Source organism: Labrus bergylta, chromosome 15, assembly GCF_963930695.1.
Source record: "Labrus bergylta chromosome 15, fLabBer1.1, whole genome shotgun sequence".
NCBI classification, from domain to species: Eukaryota; Metazoa; Chordata; class Actinopteri; order Labriformes; family Labridae; genus Labrus; species Labrus bergylta.
Window position 1 is genome coordinate 5,233,647 of NC_089209.1, and position 23,117 is coordinate 5,256,763.

Sequence of the window (23,117 nt, forward strand, 5' to 3'; positions counted from 1 at the left end):
GTGTGGATACGAACCTGGGCCGTCCGCTTGGAAGACTATAGCCTCCGTACATTGGGCGAGCGGACTTACCACTACACTACTGGCACACCTTACCCATAGGTTAACTAAGTCCTTAGTTGTTGAGTGTTAAAATGTCAGAAAATGTTTTACAATGCTGATCCCTTCCTCTCAGTAGTCCAAGCTGACAACACAAACATATCTTTGTGTATTCAGATATTCAGTTTACTGTCATTGAGGAGTAAAGAAACCAGAAGGTAATCTCATTTAGGAGGATAAAGTCTGAACATTTAGTTATATTCAAGTAAAAAAGTCGACTACAAATTCAAAGCAACTATCAAAATAGCTGAGGATGAATTCAATAGATGACTAATGACCAATCTGGAAATCTTTGCATGTTTCCTTGGGGTTAAAGAAAATGTTTTACATACTTCAGAGATGTAAATATTTGCATTGTTTGCATGAACAATAAGAGTACAGATTCTAAAATTCTACAATTGAATTTAGCACATGCTTTTGTCCAACATACCTTTGTTTTGCAGGATTGTTTTAAATTAGGTGGATGGATATGAACAGTGCAGTGCTGCTGTGTTTTGGATCATCTGCAAAGGTTTGATTGTGAATGCAGGAAGAACTTTCAGTTAGGAGCTACAGTAGTCAACGCATGATATCACAAGAGCCTGTACCAGGAGCTGTGTAGCATGCTCTGACAGGTAACATCTGATCTTCCTGACGTCGTACAGGGAAAATTAATACGACCGGACAATCAAGGCCACGTGAACCTTAAATGTTAGCTGGTCATCAATCATGACGTCTAGGTTTTGGGGAAACTTTATGGGCCTGAGTTTGGTTGTTCCATGCTGGATGTTAATGTGTGGTTGCATTGAGGGACTGGCTGGGATGACAAGGAGCTCAGAGTCTTAAGGTTTAGATGATGAATAGAAGAACTGATGTGTGAATAAAGAGCAGTTAATAGTGACATTTTCAAATGATCTAATGAAATCAGAAAAGATGCATACTTGATGATCTGATGTCATTTTTCACTTAATAAAATATCATTCAAGCTACAGAGGCCATGCAAGTACAATAAAGCAACTTGTTGTGGTTATTCATGATGTCAGATTTAGTATCAAGATACATTCAGTTAAAGCCACGACCGGAACGCAGTATATTTCAAGTCTTTACAGAAAAATCCATTCCCTACCAGGAGTCACAATAAAACCAGAGCCCACATCAAATATTTCAACTGCTGTCCTTTTCATTTCTGTTAACCCCCTCTCGTCTTTCCGGCCTCACTTTGGCTGCTCTCCTCTGTCCCCTCTAAACACCACTGATATGTTCAATACATTAACTGACCAACTTTTGCAAATAAAAACAGCCATTCCACTCTCATGCTAACATCTTAATATCATTCCTAAGCTGATCAATGAGCCCATTGTCTTCCCAGCAACCATTTCACCAAGAAGAAGTCAAATTAAGAAGCGTAACTAAGCTACAGCTATGTGATGCACATAGTTTGTTTTTGGATTTCACGTTATTGAACATTGATGACTAGTGAATCCCAGAGCTCTGTGGAGGTGTTTATCTTTCATTTCCTAGGATCACATTTTCATTACAAGCCAAACACTGCAAAGTACAAAAGTTGAAGACATTCTTGAAACTGAGTTTGATTTCATAGAGTCAGGAAGTTAGTTAGAAATGCTAGTCGTAACTTTCCTTAAAGTTTAGTAAATGACACAAATTAATCAAAAAATACAAGAGAGTTTGTGATTATCAAGATGAAACATTTACATGGATTGATTTCCGAGGACAACTGCGGACACTGTCTAAAAATGCACAAACATATTGGCAATGTTTTGGTATCAAAATGTTGCCAACGTATTTGTGCAATTTAGACTGTGCAGGAATTTGCTTCTTTTTGGTTGGTAATTTAAAACAAAGTATGACCCAATATTAGGTGCTAAGGACTTCCATTTCATATTGAAATGGACATTGATAGCAGGGCCGACACAGATGTTTCGAATAACAATTTGGCCGATTTCTACGTTGTTTACTTCATTATTTCTTTGGAGTAAGACTCCCACACTGCCAGCATTTCCTCTCATGTTTGACCATGAAAACTGATCAGAGTTTGTCCAACAGGTGACTTCCTTTGCTCAACAAAAACACTTTTCTGAGTTAGTTGTACTAAATGCAGAAGCCAGAGTAAAATGATACCACACAACACATAAACATCGGCTACTACCTTGGATCATGCCACAGTCGTTGTCTGTCAACAGGGCGCCAATATCAGCAGATACTGATGTTAAACCGATGCACCCACGATTGATAATGTTTGAGTTTTACTTGTGTCATACTTAAGCTTCTGGTATTGAAAGACAACGCCATTGGCTACAATGACCTGAAAATACTTGATAAACCCATATACTGAATGAAAGGTTTAAAAATAGCTATGAATTTATACAACCTTTAATCTCTACAACCTTTCTATGACCTAAATTCTACTATTTGATAAAAACAGTAACATTTTAGAGCGTAAAGAAGCAGAAACACAAACAGAAAAAACACTGTGACATAACAGTCATGACATGAAACTCAATGTCATCGCGTGAGTCAACAGCATACGTACTACCAGTTGGCTCCCGGGCTTCTTTATCATCCCAGTTAGTGGCGCTGCTATCTGGTCAGCCAGAACCTGAACCTTTGCAACTCTAGTAACATTTCCTGAGGATGTCAAGACTTTTTCAGTAAACCTTCATGTCCTCTGCACAAATATAATTCTATAATTCATCTTTCTTTTTTTAAGATTTATTTTTGGGCTTTTGTGCCTTTTATTGGACAGATAGGAAAGTGGATAGAGATGGAAATCAGGGAGAGAGAGAGTAGGGAATGACATGCGGGAAAGGAGCCACAGGTTGGATTGGAACCTGGGCCGCCCGCTTGGAGTACCATGGCCTCCATACATGGGACGTGTGCACTGCCCACTGCGCCACCATTGCCCCCGGAGATATCTTTCTTAAAGTTCAAAATGCAGAATCAGGGTGAAGAAAAAGCATGTATTTAGTTCTTCTTTAATTTGACTTTAATGAAAGGTTTGCACAGCTGGCTGCAGCTGCATTGCTGATTGGGCCCAAGAAGAATTGTCTCTTGTTAAGTGTTTTCAAGGTTGTGAAGCAGCAGCATTTCCAGGTTTCGGGTTGTCAGCTCCTTTGGGCAGCAGGGTGCCCGGATCAACAGCATCATTTAATTTGGACAAGTAGGGTGAATCTACAGCTCTGTGGTTACTGAAGCTGGGAGGCTCTTCTTTGTTGTAGGCCTACTTTTTTCATTACTGATAAAACAGGTGGATTTTGACATGAAGCCGTAACTCGGGGCTGCACAATCATTGATCAATTCTTAAACTCAGAGCCAGAGTTTTAAAAGACTACATTTGGGACAATGATGATTTACTTTACCGTACGTTTAGCCAAACTGTCTTAAATGCTGCACCATGAATTATAAAGACAAAAAAAACATCAAGGGATAAAGTACAACAATGAATTAAGGGTACATTTAACTTAGCGTAAGACCAAGAAGCAAGCTCTGCATTGTGGAGAATGAGCCTTATTGATTGGACATAAACCACCTCTCAGAGAACTGATTGGTTTAAAAGCATGAATGCTGAGTCATGGGGTTGTCAAACAGTCAGCCACTCAGGGTAAAGACAGGTCAGTAAGGGCAGAGTATAAATAGATCTTTAAAGATTGTCTGAAATACTCCAAAGAGTTGTGAAGAAAAAAGAAATCCTTTTGAAGAATTTGTCAATTTATTTTCTCAAAGATTACGGCTCAAATCTTCACCTCCTTGCCGTCTACTGTAATCTCTCAAATAGAGTGAAGTCAGGTTCAGGGATTTCCCATCGTACCAGACTATTGATTTGCCTAAATTAATATAGAAAGCGGATATGTATTTTTCTCTTCAAATATATTTTGCACAAACTGCTGAAGTGTACACACACAAGTTTGGCTAATGAACTGTATAAACCCGTCTTCTCCATCTTGAAATAAAGTACGACTACCCCATTCTTTCTCTCTCACTTTCTTGCTCACCTCCAAAGTCCTCCCATTTTAAATTTGATTCATACTGATTTTTCTCAATTCGTAGAAAGATGTCATGAAATAAGTGTCCAGTTATTACCCCATTTTGACTCTTTATATTCATCCTTTGCTGTGCCCTGTGACTGCCTGCTGTCACAATTGCCCAAATATCCCCCCAGGAATCAGTTTCATCTTATCTTAATGGGAAGGCAGACTGAGGGCCTAGTGAAGTCATAGCAAGCCCTGCTGTTGTTTGGATGTCCTTTAGCTGGAGGGAAGGACAGACAGATAAACAGTGACATGGAGAGAGGACACGAAGGAGAAAGGAGTAAACAGTCCTGCCAATTATAGAAAGAGCCAAGACGGGCCAGGGTCTTTGGTAAAAAGAAAACAGAATAAAAGGATAGGGCAATTGAAACCTGAAAGAAAAAGCTTTATAGTCCTTAGCAGCCCATTTGGGAACTTTATCATCTTAATAATAGTTTTTTTATGGATATGTCGATTATTAAAAGGAATCAAACAGGCTTCTTGAAATTGATGTCATAAAAGTGCACTATATGCAGACGATTCCTTTCTTTACATCACATCCAATTTTCTGCCTGCTCAGTGCCAACAAAGTCCAGCTCTTTACCAAGCACTGACTATAGAAGGAGTCACTATGTTTGCTTACATTAACTGTCAACATCTGTTAGTCTCACGGACACAATTAACATGTGGAGAAAACATGGATAACTAAGGTGTGGAGAGGCGTTCTGATTAGGGTTGTCACAAAACTGGAATTTTAAACTTCAATACAATACTAGTAAAAATCAATATCAAAACCTGCCTTCGATACACGATCAACAAAAGTATAAGTCCTAGGCAGTACCTTACTCATTTCTTGTTTACTAATTAATAAATATAGCAAGAAAAATCTCTGCACATTGGAAACATTTCTGTACCAAAACATTTTTGAACCTGTGAAATTCAGACAGTGTCACCTCCTCTGTACTCTGTCTGGTCATAAGCAATGGTTATGACCATTTTCATGGTCATTTTGTCTGTATATGGCAACAAATGGACTTGAGAAAAGTCAGTATCTGAAAAGCCCTTTGCAGGATATGTTTAGACTGCTGCTGTTCTTTGGTCAAATTTCATATTACTACTCTTCAAGTGAGTCATAAGATTGCGTCATAATCATTAAAAGCACAATGTGTGTTTTGGGAGGTGAGACAAAGAGTGTGAACTCTAAAGTTCAGGGATAATTTGTTACTGCTCCTTTTGGCCTCTGCTTATTAATTAGTGGAGCATTTTGCTCTAGCCTGCTCTGTTTGGGGGTCTTCAGTTGAATCTCATTTTGAATTGTGTGTAATTATCCTTGGGTTGACGTCAGACCAGTTCACTGTCCCATCAGTCAAATGTAGCTGAAAATAGATGAAAATTTATTCATGCAGGTTGTTTTGGAAACATTTTCTACAGTTCTAAACCACTAAGATATTTTGTACATAGCTGGCTAGTCTTGACCAATCAGGCTAAAACAAATGTTGTGCGTCCTGTGCAGTAAGCCATTGTCTGAGTTTTAACCCTGTACCGGTTATGGCAACCAAAATATTAAATGTGTTACAAATTGTCTCATCTTAAAAACACATCTCCTTAACAAACATTTGTTAACAGCTTACAGTAGTGAGAGAGTAAAGTAAACCCTGCTGAGTAAAACTTAATAAGTGGTTACTCAGCAAACGCATAATGTGGAAGCCACTGCCTGAGGCCATAGTCGTTCCACCGAGTAGAGTTTTAAAAACCCATCTGAATGCTACTAATGGTAAAAGGAGGGTTAACTGCCAGTGTGGGGCAGGCTTTTAATGTCTCTCCCATCAGGAGGGAGAAATAAGAACCTGGTGAGTAAAGACAGGTCCCTTGTGGCCGTGTAGACTCAGGCTGCTGCCAAGAAACAGAAGAGAAAGTCGAAGCTGACTTTAGCCTCTAAAATCCTGACGCTTACTCGCTACTGACAATGTCTGCCAAAAAGCTCCCTTTTCTGGTTAAATGTGTGGGCTGGTGTCAGGATGGAGGTCTTCACTTCAGAGTGGCACTCGAGCAAAATTGGTTCCTTAAGGCTTATTCAGATATTCACCCATTTAAGATATGGATAATTTATCAACGTTATTAAATTTGGGACCAAAAAAATCTCAATGTTTAAGACCACAATTCAATATTTTTGGTCTTAAGACAGTATAACACAATAAGGCGGATCCATGGGGGGTTTGTTGGCTGTAATAAAAAGCATCCGAAGGAAGTACAATAGATTGGCTTGATGTCAAAAGAAATGAGCGAGGAGTAAAAAGAATCTGGCCCATGTTTAGATTTTTATCGATTTTTCATCCAACTATGCACCAACTTGCAAATTTAACCAGCTACTTTTGGATATTTTCCACATTAGACTGCTTTGATTATAGGTTTTTACATTAATGGCAGCTTATTAATGAATATTTTTTATATGTGGTCATTCATTTAAAAATAAGAAGAGTCCAAGAAATTGTGAGCGGATATTCCAATACAGATACAAAAAAGAACACGTGTTTACACTGGTCCATTTCACACAATAAAAATCAAACAATCAATGACCAAAAAGGAATAGGCTGAAGCCCAAAGGGCATATTTCTGCCTATCCTGTATAAAGGTGGGGGAAAAAAATAGATTTATGTAAAAATTGAGATTCTTATGTTCTGAGATTTTAAATAGATTCATAACTTCCAAAAATCTTTTTTTTTTTTTTTTGGCTGATCAGTCACTCCCTGCTAAGTGCTAAGCTTTAACGCAGTAGAATGCCAAATGTAGCAAGAAATGCAGCCAGTCTCACAGATAACTGGAGTAGAACCTGAAATATGAACTCATTCAACAATAGACTTTGGATCATGAATCCAGAATCGTTTTGAATTGAAAATAGATCAAAACGTGACACCAAGAATCAAAATCGAATTGAATCATGAGACACCCGAAGAGTCCCAGCCCTAATCCTGTAACATCCTCAATATAACACAGAACATCGGCCTTACAACAAAGAAAGTCTACCACTTTTAGAAATGGTTTAAAGACTTGGTAAGAGGATGTAATAGGCTAAACTAAATGTTTGTGTGTTTTCAGATAAGTCCCAAAAATGAAAGTTAGATGTGAAAAAGTAATGAACAAGTATCATGTTGCAGTAGCAAGATGACAGCAAAATAAAGCCAATGAAGTTCTTCAAGTGTTCACTCATGGCTGACATCAAACCAATAGCTAACCAAACCAATTTGACATTGTTTACCAGCAGATGCTCGGTCTGAAACAAGACATAGCACAAGATGCTTCCCTTCAATTTGAACAATTTTTTTCACAATTTCGTCACCTTTAGACTCGTCGGTTAAGCTTAATTCAAATGTCTGTTGTGTCCCCAAGTTATCTTAACCCAAGGCCAGGTCAATTGCATATTTTTATAATGCAATGTTTTTTATACTGCTCAAAAACAGTGATGATGACGTGGATCCATTACATCAACAAACACAACTCTGCGCAGATGCTGTTGCCCACAAGCTGCTCCGTTTCAATATGGCCACCAGAAGGACGGTTACATCACCTGAAAGCCCTCACAGTTAAACAATCCTGTGAGTAGAGCGAGGCTTGTTGCAGGCCATTTGTGGCAAAGCGAGGAAGTGTTACATACAGCTCGCCTTTTACTGTCTCATGAAGGGAAATGAAATGTCCTGTTCTCAGTGCTTTCATGTTTTTTATGTCCTGACATATTTTTTTTGCTTTAGTAGAACAAGCTGGAACCTAAATGAGCAAAGACATATTTCATCCTCTACCGCTGAACTGCTAAGAACAAATAAGGATGAGAAAGAAGAGACCGGTGTATAACAGCTGAGCTGAGGCTTCATGTTGTCAGATCTCATATGAACCTGCTCCTTCACATTTCTGCCTAATGGCCAAGTGGGATTTTTTCAGTGCTGGTTTTTCAGACAATGGTACTCATTTTGATTGAAGGCAGTGAATAAATGAAGCTCAAAAAGCACAGAAAACTATTTATCGACTGAACTATGAGTGAGTAAGAAGATAAATATTTGGGCAACAATTCGGTACTGAAGAATAGAATAGAATAGAAGTTTATTTCTAAAGCACATTTCACTACAGGTAAGCTCAGTGTGCTTTACATTGAAGATAAAAAAACAACATAGGAGACGAGAGACAAAATAGCTGTCTCAACAATCATATGATACAAAAATCAGATTAGGGACAAAACAGTACAAAAACATAAAACACAAAACACTTACACATACCCACGAGTAATTATTTGTATGAAACATTGTCAATGTATTTATAAAATTAAGACAGTGTGCAGGAGTTTACTTGCAATTCTTGTTAATGAAAAACAATAAGTTACCCAACATTGGGTGCCAAGGACTTCTAGTTTTTGTTTCTGTGGTGTTGACATATTTAGATTTTTACCAGTATCATATTTTACTGTGAAATTCTACCCCAATATTCATGGTTGGGCGGCTGTGGCTCGGTTGGTAGAGTCGAGGGTTCGATCCCCAGCTCCTGTAGCAACATGTCCGATGAGTCCTTGGGCAAGACACTTAACCCCGAATCGCTGTACATGTGTGCACTTTGAGTAGTCAGAGCACTAGAAAAACATTAAGCTCAAGTCCATTTACCATTTCCTTCAATCCATCATAAAGTACGTAAAACGACCCTCCTTTAAAAAAACTTTTCCTGATGCCCCCAATACAACCTGCATTTAAATATGAAAGTCAAACATGTCAAAGATGTGTCCACTCTTCCTTTGAAATACACACTTTCATTAAACAAGACAAATCTTAACCGTCCAAATGGGGTGACTTTTAGGGCAAGCTGATATGAACAGCTTTGGTGTTATTTACTGTGATATAAAACCTGTCTTTACAGTTCAAAAACTTCAATAAGGTAGGTTTTATTGAGTCTCTTTCAGCCTGTCTAGTGTGATCCCACCACACAATGTTGGAATGAGTTCTCCGCTCAGACAACAGCCGTCATAAAAACAAACTGTCTATGTTTACAGACAAATCTCCATCATATTGAAGGTGGGAGGCACTCACTGGATCTTTGGAAACTGTCCTCACAGAAGAAGAAAAAAAATGTGTTGGATAAACGAAGCGTTTGTACCAGCCAGCCGTGCATTGGCGCTGCTCTGTTGTCTGCAATTGTTGCTACGACGACACCATTGGCTGCTGCAATCAGCCAACTGAAATCAGCCAGAGGAAGCGTAGTAGAAAATGCAGCTTCTGGCTGTCCGAGAGGCGGAGGAGACGTTCAAGGTCACACATTAAGAATGACTCATCAAATTATCCTCCAAACACACCTCGCTTAATCTACGAGCCGCTGTGATTGTGTGTGTGTGTGTGTGTGTGTGTGTGTGTGTGTGTGTGTGTGTGTGTGTGTGTGTGTGTCTGAGCATGTGTGTCTGGAAGTAACAGGCACGTCAGGAGTGTTTTATTTGTAGTGGATAGTGCTTGAGGCCAATATGCCCCTCTCTCTCACCCCATATCTTTCCCCCTGTCTGTGAACAGTGTGTGTGTGTGTGTGTGTGTGTGTGTGTGTGTGTGTGTGTGTGTGTGTGTGTGTGTGTGTGTGTGTGTGTGTGTGTGTGTGTGTGTGTGTGTGTGGGCGTATCTTAATGAAATCTGACAGAGAATTGTGACAATCAGTGAAGAAGCATCCTGCAGAGGTTAATAAGCTGCACTCCCCACAGCAGCAGGCCGGCATACACACACACACACACACACACACACACACACACACACACACACACACACACACACACACACACACACACACACACACACACACACACACACACACACACACACACACACACACACACACACACACACACACACACACACACACACACACACACACACACACACACACACACACACACACACACACACACACACACACACACACAACCGCCCTTGTGTTTCCATTCTCCCAAAATTACATTTAGAGATCACAAAGCTGGAATTCATGGCCGCAGAGTTTCCACTTTGTCACCTCCAGAAAAAAGACTCTCGAGACCAAAGCGGTGACATCACACCTCCGTGCATTTCCCGTTTTTTCTTCCATGAAAAAAAAAAACCACAACAGCTTATAATGAAATGTCACTCAGCTTGTTCTGTTTGTCTCGCACACTGAATCTTTCACACCTTCCGCACACAGTAACTCTCCATGAAATATACAGAGGTGCATCACATGCTAGCTTTACCTCCTGAGACCACACAGCTTGTTCTTAAGTGCAGCTTTACTTCCTCCTAGCAGTTTTTGAACATAGCAGAGAGCGCTCTTTCTTATGAATCAATGATGCTCGGGTAACGATGGGGAAGTTGGGATTATTTGAGTGTGTACCTCAACTGTAACTGTTTTTTTTAAAGCCTGAACATTGATGTGCAAATTTAATACTGTAAACCAGGGATGGGCAACTTCGTTTTAAATGTGTATTTGGGACAGAAAGATTTTGAGATTACAGATTGTATATCTTGATTATTTGTTCTTCTATCTTTGTTCTTGTATCTTATTGCTTTTATGTGTCGTATTTTATTTTTTCATTTTTATATATTTGTTTTAATTCTTATTGGTGTGCATTAGTCTCTCAATGATTTCATAAACTACTTTTTCATCAACAACTTTTCTGCACTCTTGTTAAGCACTTTGAACTGCAATTTAATTTGTCTGAAAGGTGCTATATAAATAAAGTTTGATTGATTGATTGATTTTTATTTCTATTTTAGCTTGATTAATAATCATCAGAATTTATTCGACCTACTGCAAAACACAGCCAGTTGAAGGCAGGATTCTTACGCCCCTGTAACGCCTCGCCTGTGATGTGTACCTTGTGGACATGCTGGTGGGGTGAAGTCCTTAGAAATGTGTCACACCTGATAGAGCAGGGCGAATCAGTGCTGTGTGTGTGTGTGTGTGTGTGTGTGTGTGAAGCTCCCGCTGTGTGTTCACCGCCATTTTTAATCAATTAAAATAATCTTATCAAGGTTTTTTATAGGTCTGCAGCTTGTACAGCTTAACTGTAAATGAGGGGAGAGAGAGAGAGTGAGGGAATGACATGCACCAATCAGCGATATGACCAGAAGCCAAACCTGCATCCAGTACGACGAGGACTGTAGTCTACAGGGGGCGCCGCTCTACCAACTGAGCTAAAGCAGCGCCTCCATTATCCACGTTTTTTTTTAACCCAGCCTCTGCTTCTCGCACCCCAAATTCCAAACAGGGACTGTTGTAACAGCAGATGGAGAGGTGATTGCAACAGTTCCACAGAAGGGTAATAATAGTAACAGCGGCAGAGAAAGCTGTGGTAGTGGGAGTACTTCTGCAGTCTGCCAAGAATACTCTTCCGCACAGAGCGAAAAGATATTTACAGAATATGCATCTTTTTGGACATTCAAATATAGAAGTCGTTTTATGTTTAGTCGAGCAAAAACATTGGCACAGAAAGCTGCAGATTCCGGTTTGGAATGAGCAGTATCGACCTTTAAAATCCCCCCCGCCGTATCAGCCCTGCTTTATTCCCATGTCTGGAGTCATGTCGCTCTGACCATCTGCTCTCTAACTGAGCCCGAGCTACACAGATCGCTGCACTACCACCCCTGGATTATGCCCCACACACACCCACACACACACACACTTTGGTCTTAATGTGTCTGCCAAGGGATGACAGGGATGACAGTGTGTTTGTGAGCTGTATTTTCAGCCAGAATAATGAACGTGACTGGTCTAGGCACCTCCCATTTTTCTGCTGATTGAAACTATTTCTCTAAGTTTTTTTTACAAAATGCCGAGACTGTGATCTGCTTTATTATCTGCAAATGTTTATCTTATTAAATCATCTCTTTCCCACACAATTAGAAATATTTATATGAAAAAGACGTAAAGTGAGCCAGCTGCTCAGCCTTATAGATTAGACGGCCGTGTCAGTATGAATTTCCATCTGTTCTGTCTCTTTGAAAAGAACAAAGCGCCGGCAGAGAGAGAGAGAGAGGAAACACAAGGCAGAAATTTGAGATAATGGATGAACGAAGAAAAAACATGAACAACAAATTGCTTCTTGAGCAAAAAGGATCCATGCTGTTTAATTCAGAGTTCAGAGTTTTGATCCATTATCATGAGAAACACCGACTCTGCCTATCTCATGTTGGATTAGTGTTGCAGTAGAGCTGCAGGGATTCATGGATTCTTTGTCAATGATTACGTTAATCATTTTTCACAAGTTATAAATCAGTTTGAGTCACTTTCTGAGAGACTAGAAGGTCAACTCTCTGATCCGTCGACTTAAACGTGAATCTGTTCTTGCTTGTTTTTGTGATGAAGAAAAATGTTAGAGGATGTCATTTAAGCCTATGGACACATTGATCGACATTTATCAGCAAATATCAAACCAAGTCATGTAGATTAATAACAATGAGTCATCATTCAGTTTCAGACCTGTTTTACACAGACCATGTAGACCATGCATAGGTTGTCAAAATGTTCCATACTTTCAATACCACCTGTTTTAAAATGATTAAACCTCCATTATTTGAATAATCACTATTATCAAAAATCACTAAAGCTTTCATAAAATCTTCATTTTCAACTGAAGCTGTCGGAAAGAGAGAACACTGTCTGAATTGCACATATACGGTATGTAATATATTTGTGCAATTTAGACAGTGTTCAGGAGTTTGCTTAGAGATTTGTGTTTATTAAAACAGACATTACTCAATAATGGGTGACCATGACTTGTAGTTTTGTTGCAGTGGAATCAAAACAGGTTTTAATTTTGTTTGATTTAGTTTAGAGTTGTATTGATTTTTGGGGCCTTTTTAAGCAATCGTGTGTGTAATATTTGACAAAAAGCTGATATCTGTACAAACACTGGTATTGTTATTCCACAGGGTGTGCAGCATAATGTCATGAAGAGGTGCAGGATCTGGACTCAGTGAAGATTCAGAGACTTTAAAGAGCAGGAAGAAGAATAACAGGAGAGCTTCTGATGCTGTGCTCAATGAGTGGCTTTTCAAAAACGCTCGGCTGGAACGAGTCGCTTCTGTGGAGTCTGCAGGACCACAGAAAATGACTTGCAAACACTAGACACACACACACACACACACTTTGTGTACTACAGTATTTTACTATCTCTGTCTCTTTCAATCCCTTCGTCCAGAAATACACGGAGAGCTCAGAGGTCTATTTCTGATTCAGTTTGACACTAAAGTCAGTCAGGCATTGCTGATGACACAAAGGCACAGGCACACACACACACACACACACACACACACACACACACACACACACACACACACACACACACACACACACACACACACACACACACACACACACACACACACACACACACACACACACACACACGCTGCCCTCTCTGTTTCCCAGCGTTGTGACAATAACCAGAGCTGTTCAGTCCACATCCAGCGCTAACCAGCAACAAAATGAGGCTTATCCCTTTAAAAAAAAAATCCCTCATCCCAATTCTAACACACCACTGCCCTGAATTATAATTTATATAAAACTTGTTGCCATAGCAGCAAAATCCCCCACAGTCCCTTCTTTTTTGACAGAGGCCCTGCAGTATGGGCAAAAAACCATCAGAGAGTGTAACTTATGAAATGCGGCTTTCCCAAAAAAATAAATAAATAAATGATGACAGTAAAATCCGTGCAGAGCCTGAACTACACACAAAGGGCCAGAAAGCAGCTTTGTGGGATTAAAAATTACTGCATGAAGCTTTAAATGACAGTGGCTTGCAAACAAGACCTGCATCATGAATCATAAAATTCAACGTCACGGGAGAAGAGCAATCAATGACTGATTTTACTGACTGTGCATGAAGCGTATAGAGAGCCCAAGTTTTACAGCTAAGCAGGCGTGCAGTGCACTCAAGTGACAACACTGCTGCACACTTTTGTTTCTTGAGCACACATCGCAAGAAACCAGAACATACAAAGACGAATGGACGAGTCAAAAAAATCCCCGGAAATGAGATGATGAAAGACAAAGAAAAAATCATAGGATGAAAAGAAAAAAGGGAGAAGCAGAGATATTAATCAATAATGATATGCAAACCGGCTGAGCGAGAACACTAAAAGACACTCGGGTTTTAAAATAGGCCAGTCAAAGTCTGAGCTAAAAAATTCAGATTGCCTCAATCACTCTTGAGTCATCGTCAGACGCAGCAAGCCGGAGGAAGCCAGAAAGCACTCAGAGCCAGTAATGTGTCAGAGGGCTGCTCGGAGAGGTTTCAAGGTTTTTGCTATTTATTCCTGAACGCAGCTCTGACTCGGCAGCAAAGATCAGCAGCGGTCAGTGTGAGGAGCAAGCAGATGGCCGGCGTGCTATCGGCGCTATATCTCAACCCCCCAACCCCCCCCCTGGTTTGTTGAGGCCTTAATACAACGCGGCACGAGAGAGATGCAAAGGCTCAGATGTGACGCCTGTGGGAACGTGTGTGTGTGTGTGTGTGTGTGGGTCAGGTCATGTGACTGACTTGACATGTGAAAATATCACTCACTGTCACTGTTGTTTTCTGCTGGTGAATAAAATGCGGGAAATTCTGCTTTCCTGAGCTTTTCATCTGCACATCTTCTGACGCCATCCTCAGGAAAATACACACTGTATCAGCATTCACAATGTTTCAAATAAAGACGATTCATTTTGGGCTTGCTTGCATTGTTTCCTACTTGAAACTTTAAATTTCTCAGTGTGAATTCTTCACTGATGCTGAAATGTACCTCCGTAATCTTTGATGTTCTCATCCTTTTTTCACAGTTACATTAAATGCTCCTTAAGCCGGCCCCCAAACTGAGTTGAGACATGGTATAAATACACACAAAGCGCTCCTCACACAGCTTTTAAAACACTGCATGATGAAGCATTCGATGTTCCTTTTTAAATTGTACAATGTAGGACGAGTAATCCTCAGCAGAGGTTTACAAAAGCATTAGTGTCCAGATGATTAGACACTGATGATACCGTGTGCGGCCCGCTCTATCCCTCAGAGAGATGAAGAAGAGTATGTAAAAGAAGAGAAGCATGTGTTTATAATGTTTATTTAGCACAGCTGGTTACAGCGCACTCTTCTTCTGAAAGGTCTTTTATATCGTCTTTAGATGATGTTTGGAGTTGTTTTGTACGGAAGCCCTTAGTGGACATTCATCTGTATATCATTTTCTGTGATAATGAGTCGTTTAGAGTTTGTCTTCTCAAGACTTCTCTCATTATCTCGACATAATGACGCTGGCCTCCCCATGATAAAAACTATCTGGACTTGTTGTTCTCATTATCTCAGGTTAACGTAGGATGACAAAGCCGCGTGGTTCCTGTTAAAACTGATTTATTTATCTCATTATCTCGAGAAACGAGACTTGTTTTGTTTTGTACGGAAGCCCTTCGGGGACATGCATCCTTTACACTTCATCCACGTTTCACTTTGTCTTTATTTCTCCCGCGATAATGAGTCGTTTACAGTCGTCTTCTCGAGATCTCTCCACATACCAACGCTGGTTTTCACATGATAACGAGTTCATAAATAGCACTTGCTGTCTTGTTATCTCGACCAATATGTACACATATTAGTCTTTTGTTTATAGTTCATATAAAATGTTGTTTAATGGTATACTTTTGTAAAGTTTATCAAAGTCAGATTCCTTATATGTGTAAGCGTATCAAGCTGATTCTGTTCCTGATAATTGTGTTCATTATCTCAGTATGACAAAGCCGTTATTGTTTCCATTAAAATTGGTTCATTATTCTCATTATCTAGCGATAACAAAGCTAGTTTTCTCCTGACAACAGGATCTTTATCTTGGGATAAAGAAAACAACAACAATAATTGTCCTGTATGGAAGCCTAAGTAGTTATTCATCCATATTATGTTCTCCATTTTCCCGAATAATGAGTAAGATTCTTCTGTTTTCTCAATACCTCAACACAACGCTGGTTTTCCTGTGATAAAAAAAAGTTAATATTAGTCATGATCTCGGGATAACAAAAGCCATGTCATCCTTGCAAATACCTGTATGGATGCAGATGTTAGAGAATCAATGTGGGATTGAATATTTGGGATTAAAATATTTGAATGTATTTCTAGGACCTGGATTAAAGTGTGTGAATTTGTAGGATCCTTAATATACCTCTGGTGTTATTCTTAATTCTGTGTAGGACATGGTCATTATCCAAAATCAAATTGTATCCCGGCGGGGTTGTGGGAAACACCCAGCCCCGATGCACCTACATGGGTTGTTACTTTCCAGTTGAGTGACCATCTTGTCTTCGTTATAGATCTTTTCCACAAGTGTGTGATAACATAACTGCGAACATCCAACACCACAGTGTTTTTTTTTTCCTCTTTTTTTTTCATATTTGCTAAGTTGCTTCTTTGAGATCTCTGTGAAACATCAATACAGGATTACACTTAGTTATGCGAAATCATTAAATGTTTCACTGTGATGGATTCTGATCAGAACAAAGAGGTGAACGTTTAGAGATAGACAGATTATCTGTATGAAGGGATATGTGCACTGACTACATAAAAATGAATCTGCTGGTTTCATTTGATGCCTCATGGTGAAAGGTAACAAAAAAATGTAATTTTATGTAAAAACAAAATCTCTGGATTTTATGATCTAGAGAGAGCTAACCAGGTGAAAAGGGTTTTTATTTTCCTCTCAATGTAACTCTAAAGAGCCAATACTGCTCAAAGGCTTGGCACACACAGAGCACAAGGCCGCAGAATTATGATTTCTTTTCTTTCTTTTTTTTTCAGCCTCCACTTCCTCATCGCAGAGAGAAGCACTGAGAGCATCTATCTTATGTGAGCGGTGAATCCTTGGAGGACGTCGGTGATATTTAAGTCAAACATTCAGAAGCAAAAAAGAGAAGGCGTCTCCACAAAGACCACCTGGAAACAGAGTTGAGGCACCGACGGTCCTTAAGCTTGATGATAATAACACGCTGGAGCCGTAAACACACTTTAACCCTGCAGGTGAAACGTTGTGGAGAGGTTGCTTCTTTGTGTTAGAAGTTTTTCAACCCTGTCATTTGGCCAAGTGAGAGATGAAAGACCTGCTCCCCCCGGGGGGGCAAGAAACGTTGGAAATGCCCTTGAAAGCCCAAAGGTGTGGAAGCACAACATTACCTGTCAGCTAGGCCTAAGCAAAAAAATAATGTTTAATGGAATAATTCCTGATAATCAGCCCATAAATATAATATATTCTGCATTCACAGGAAATGCATGCTGCTGTAAATCAGGATGTTATACTGCACAGATGAATATTTAAGTGCAACGTACATCAAAAGGCACAACAATTCAAATTCAACACACACTCGTAAAACAACATGGGAATAGCGGGGGCAGAGGATGAAGTGATTTAAAAAAGCAAATGAGGAAGGAGTAAAGGGAATTGTACAGCAGGATGTACAAACAGGCAAGCCTGAATTTTATTTTCAATCTGAGCCTCACTTCTAAGTGATGCTTGTTGTCATAAGGGAGCAAAGTTTGGAGGAGGTGTGTGTGTGTGTGTGTGTGTGTGTGTGTGTGGGGGGGGGGGGGGGGGGGGGGTGCCTTATTTAGCTGCATAATTATTTATAAAGGCCCCCAGAACAACATTAATTCTGGCAAGTAAAACAAAATGCCAGCACAGTCAGCGGTCGCAAATGTGAATCATGACTGGTCTGATCGTTGTCGTCGCTAATGACCCCCCCTATTGATGGATGCAGCATCCGAACAGAGCGGGGTTCAGCCTTCAGGCGGCAGCTCGTATACCTCCCAAGCGTGTCGTACGAGCGGGCACGCCGACCAAACCTCACTGGAGGATTGCAGAGTTTTACACTCATTTGCTTTTTTCACTTCAATGCACGCTGTTATCGCATGTCTTAAGATATTTCTGCATCCAGGCATGAGCTGTGTCTAATTCGGCATGCAATACAAACACCAAGCAGCACGGATTTCCAATTAAAATGATATTTTTAGTCATTTGCTCCGCTCTAAATCCCAGTTTCCCTCCACCGTGCACGGCCGTGGAGGGCAAAGTGAAAGTTGATTATTTCCATCAACAATATGAGTGCTTTTTTAATTATGTGACAGCCGAAAGTACTCTAAGATTCTTCCACTTCGGAGGTGAATCAACAACTTGTCATAGGAAAAGCGAATCATCACCAATAACAGCTAAATGGCTAAATTAGACAAATTCCTAATGGAGTTTGGTGCACGCTTCGTTCCCCCAAGAACGGGAGGAAAAAAGGGGTCTAACCCTAAGGTTGATACACCCGCTCAGGGAGAGTGAAGAAGAAAGGAAGGCCCCTTCTTACCTTTGTTAGCTGTGCTATTTTCTTGCTCATCTTCAGGTGCAGGTCTTGGGTATATTCCATGGCGATGCCGGATTGAAAAGACATGCTGGTTCCCGAGGATGTTGTAAATTTCCCCTGACCGGCAGGGCAGTAATACGGCTGCCAACCCGACCCAGTCGCCATCTTCACTATGATGCTTCAGATGCTTTATGGATATTAACTGTGGTGATAAACTGCTGCTGAGGCGGAGAGGACCCGGGACAGTGTCGGGGGATTTTTAAAACCGAAAAATAGTCAAACAATTTGACGCTTGTTTAGCCCAACAAATGTCAAAATGTTGCCTCATTTTGCTTTTGTTCTGCAGCCTGTGAGCACACCGGGAAAAAAAATTGCAATTTTTCTTTAAATTTTCACGCTACCATCTTGTCCGTTTCAAAAAAAAAATGTGTCCGTTGTGAGAGCTCCGAGGTGCGGGTCCAGCTGTCACCTGGTTCGCCGGGATGTGGAGCTTCTTCTCGGGGCAGCTGACTGACTTGTCTCCCCCCCCCTCCTCCTCCTCCCGGTCGGTCACCTTGATACCGAAAATGTCTCAACGGGAGCCTTTAAGAGTGATTCGTCCTCGGTTCATTCCGGCTACATTGACGGAGAGAGTGTGTGTAGAGATTTGAAGGTGTGTGTGTGTGTATGTGTGTGTGTGTGTGTGTGTGTGTGTGTGTGTGTGTGTGTGTGTGTGTGACAGACTCCGCGGTTGGTTGCTGCGCCTCTTGTTGCCATGGATCACCTCAACAGTTTATGCTGCATTCACGTAGGATGGGAGCAGCGCTGCGTTCAAGTGTAGTGGGAAAAAATTGGTGATGGGAACTGGTTCGGTTCGGAAGCATATTAAAGAGCGGGAAACGGAATGAACATGACGTGAAAGCGAGACCAGTGGTGATTTTTGAGTATGGGGAGGGGGGGGGGGCATAAATCAATTATACCAGCGTTCATTATCATTACCATTTTTTCTGCCGGTGTCCCAATACTAACATTTTTCGTGTTTCTTTTTCTCTCCGATACAATCTCTTCTTTATTTTTTTTTTTTTAACTTTCACTGACACTCTTTTGGTTACCACAGCAATAATGCATGCACAGTTAGCATGGCAACATAAGTGAGTGCCCCCTTAGGGAGGTTTCCTATTGTCATTGCAAAATTTGCACATTTTGAGTCACTGCTTTGGGTTTTAGTTGTTGAGCCCCCAGAGGCCCCTTACTAGTCTGGGGCCCCAAGCAGTTGCCTGCCATGCCTGTTGACAAACACCGCCTCTGAGCGAGACGTAACACTCATGGTGTGTGTGTTGTTTTTGTTTTGTAACACCATGATTCATATTTATACAAATTGAGGTCTTGTAGGCGTAGATTATTTATTTGTTTGTTTTTTTTTAGTTGCATTGGCTACACAAGATTTCTCTCAGGGTTTTTATTTTTTAAATAAAAGCCTACGTGTTGAGAGATTACAGCACATATACACTAACCTATTCACAGACGGTGCGAGTCAATCTGTGAAGCTAAATTGGCTCAATTATCTGGACCTATTCCCAGTAATTGGCATCTATTAGCCGGTTCACAATCAGTCATCGTCTCATCTCATCGACCCCTCATCATTAATCATTTTCCTTGGACGTAATTTAGAAAGAAATCTAAAATAGTCTATTTAGGGTGGATGATTTTAATGGGTTTTTTTATAACCTAGAATGAATGATAATGGAAAAACAGATTTTTTTTTTTTTTTACCTTGAATATTTTATTTTAATGTTTGCTTGAGCTGAAATTCTCCTTTTTTTTCCAGGTATGATGAAAACAATGTTGATTAAAGCTTAGATCAATAACGCTCAGTTGGCTACACTTGCACTCCGTCATGTTTATGTCAACCATGATTATTAAAAAATCCATATAGGTACCAGTGATGTAGCCTAATTGATAAATGGATGGAGGGATGCTTGTTACAATACATGCAGGTTGTCATCATTTGAAATGCGGTAACCACATTTACAGATGAGAAATCATAGCTTCAGGATAATCAGTTTATAGATCATTTTGTAAAATGTGTGTAACTAAATGTTCTGAATTTAAACACATTATTACTCTACTTATATTTGATGTATTTGTGTTAAACATCATTGTTCTCACCGATGTAAATAAAGCATGAAGATTCACAGAACTAGATGTGAAAGACTTTTGAGTTTAACACAGTCAAGAAATATTTACTGAAACATGACATATGATCCATACCACACTGGGGCATGAAATGCACTGTATACCTTTAATTTCCAACACAAATACCAAACGTTAGAGGGCTCTAAATGAAGTATGTTCCTTGATTTAAAATATCTTTTTAAATTCATGGAATAACTGAAAAAATGCTCTCACATTTGAATCTATGTAAACATTATGTAATAGAGGTTTGAGTGTGCATCAACTGCTTTGTCATAAGCTGTCATGTCCCTCCTCAGTGTCATCCTAGAAAGATCATATTTAAACATCCGCGCGTGTCGTTCTCCTCGACTTGCACGGCATTGCATGTTTTCATAAAGATTAAACCTGGCCCACCATCTGGTCAGAAAACAAATGTTAACTCTCTTAATTCTTCGTTTGGTCCCAAGGAGATAATAAAACACGACAAGCAAATGTTGTGCAAATGAAACACAGTTGGTCTCCCTTCAAAATTGGAAGTACTTATAATAAATGTGGTTCTTGCTTTCAGCATTTTTAAAACGATGTGAAAAAAAAAACAACCTTAAAATAAAACAAGTCACTCGCAGATTTTTATTTGTCCTCCTTTCTGAGTTTTTATGCCAGCAGATGTAACTCCCAGCAGGGAGGTCATGTAAAAAAAACACAGTTCTTCCATGGAACATGAATGCACCAAGTTGAATTTCAGTGACGTCACATCATCTATCAAAGCTTAACTAAAGTGAAATAAAAAATGTAAACTGGCTGGAAATGGCAGCTGCAGGCCGTGCCTCATAATCACCAGGATGACGCAAACACTATGGTTGCTATTTCTGCTTCCACATGTTTTTTTTTTGTTTTTTTTTTAACAGCGTCATGTGTGCCTCTACATAATTGAGCCGTAATTCCCCCAATGAGGATTTCAAATGTTAACAATTGATGAATTCAATGTGCTCTTTTGGAATCCAAGCTGAAAGTAGGAACCGTTCACAAAAGGCTTTCAAACAGATAACTATAGTGCAGTTTAAATTCAGACGACAGTGACATTATGGCTAACAAATATATCAGATATGGAGGAAATTAATTCTCATTTTACATCCAAAAAAACATAGTTGGGCTCTATTCTCTCTAGTAAGATAAGAAAAGCCCCAATGTTTTATACCCAATCAAAAGTCTGCCTTAGGGCTGGGCGATATGACCTCAAATCAACATCACGATTAATTGAACATTTTACCTCGATTACGATTAATGAACGATTGTTTTTGTTTTTGCCCTCATAGTTCACTGACGAGGTCTCTACTGTAAATACGCTCATCTATTAAAGCTGGGATTTGTTTTCTGATGAAAGAGTGCATATCTGATTAACTATTCTGTGGTTATTTATTGAATATTTCAAACTGAAATCAAAGCATCGCTTGAAATTAAAATGACACATTTTAGTTATAAAGTAGAAATTAATTTCTCTGAAACAGTAGAAAATAGATAACCTGTATTTCTTGCAAACAGTTTCTGTGCAGTATTTACATTTGACTTCTTCTTGTTCTGTGTTGTCTTCCCTATATGACAAAATGTGTCCAAACGATGGACTTTGCTTCCTTGACGCGGATTAGATGACTCTGCCCTGAAAATAATCAAAATAATCGACATGGGCAAGATTACAGTCAGTTTTTGAGGCTCTGAATGACGGTTTCGATTAATTTTCGATTAATTTCCCAGCCCTAGTCTGCCTGTATGATTAAATGAAGGACAAACTGTAAAAACAATCCAAAAGGTTTGGAGTAGAAATAGGACATCAGAAGTGTGCTATAAGCAAAAGGTCAGCTCTTCTTCCCTCCTTCCCTTCTACCCCAATGTGATTCCAAACTCCTAACCCCTCCCTAAAATGTGATAATAGTTATAATCCCAAAGCCAAATCCCAGTGTCACTCTTAGATTCTTAGTTTCTAAAAGATAAATAACTTTAAAGATTCACACTGTGAGTAATAAGCTGCACACATGCTGTAGGCCAAACCACACACGCTTCATAATAACTGCTGTTTACTCAACCTTAAAGCCAATATGGTTACACTAATGCTGTACTGTCTTCATGTTGTGTGGCAATAGCTTCCTTAAACCAGTGAAGGCGGTGAACACATATTGACGGTGCTGTAGTCAGAAAGAGAAACGGATACAAGGTGTGGGGAAAGCAACGGTAAAAGAATTAATTCGGTGCATTTATTATCAGGTTCAATAAGAAAGAGCCGCAAGGTCCATCAATAAAGGGATTACATTTCCAGGTGCTGAATGTATTCAGCGTACAAGGTTATCAAGCAGGCTCAGTTGTTGTTTATGTTGGTTACCCGCGGCAGGAGCAGGAGGCATCAGTAAGCTTTGACAAATCCCCTGCATCTACAATCATTTACTTCCAAAACCTACAAATCCTCAGCTTATAGAATAAAAACATTCAGGAAAAGAGTAGAGCATGAGCACACATGACTGACAGTGTCTC

The 23,117-nt window shown here is 39.8% G+C and overlaps 1 protein-coding gene across 2 annotated transcripts in view; it reads right to left on the minus strand.

Moving 5' to 3' along the window:
- Positions 1-19,187, minus strand: part of fam184ab (family with sequence similarity 184 member Ab) — a 159,889-nt gene extending 140,702 nt beyond the window's left edge. For both annotated transcript variants that reach the window (XM_020637045.3, XM_020637044.3), the window contains exon 1: positions 18,444-19,187. In XM_020637045.3, coding sequence (XP_020492701.1) covers positions 18,444-18,605 — 162 coding nt within the window. In that variant the 5' untranslated portion in view covers positions 18,606-19,187. The remainder of the gene's footprint in view (positions 1-18,443) is intronic.
- Positions 19,188-23,117: the final 3,930 nt, after the last annotated feature.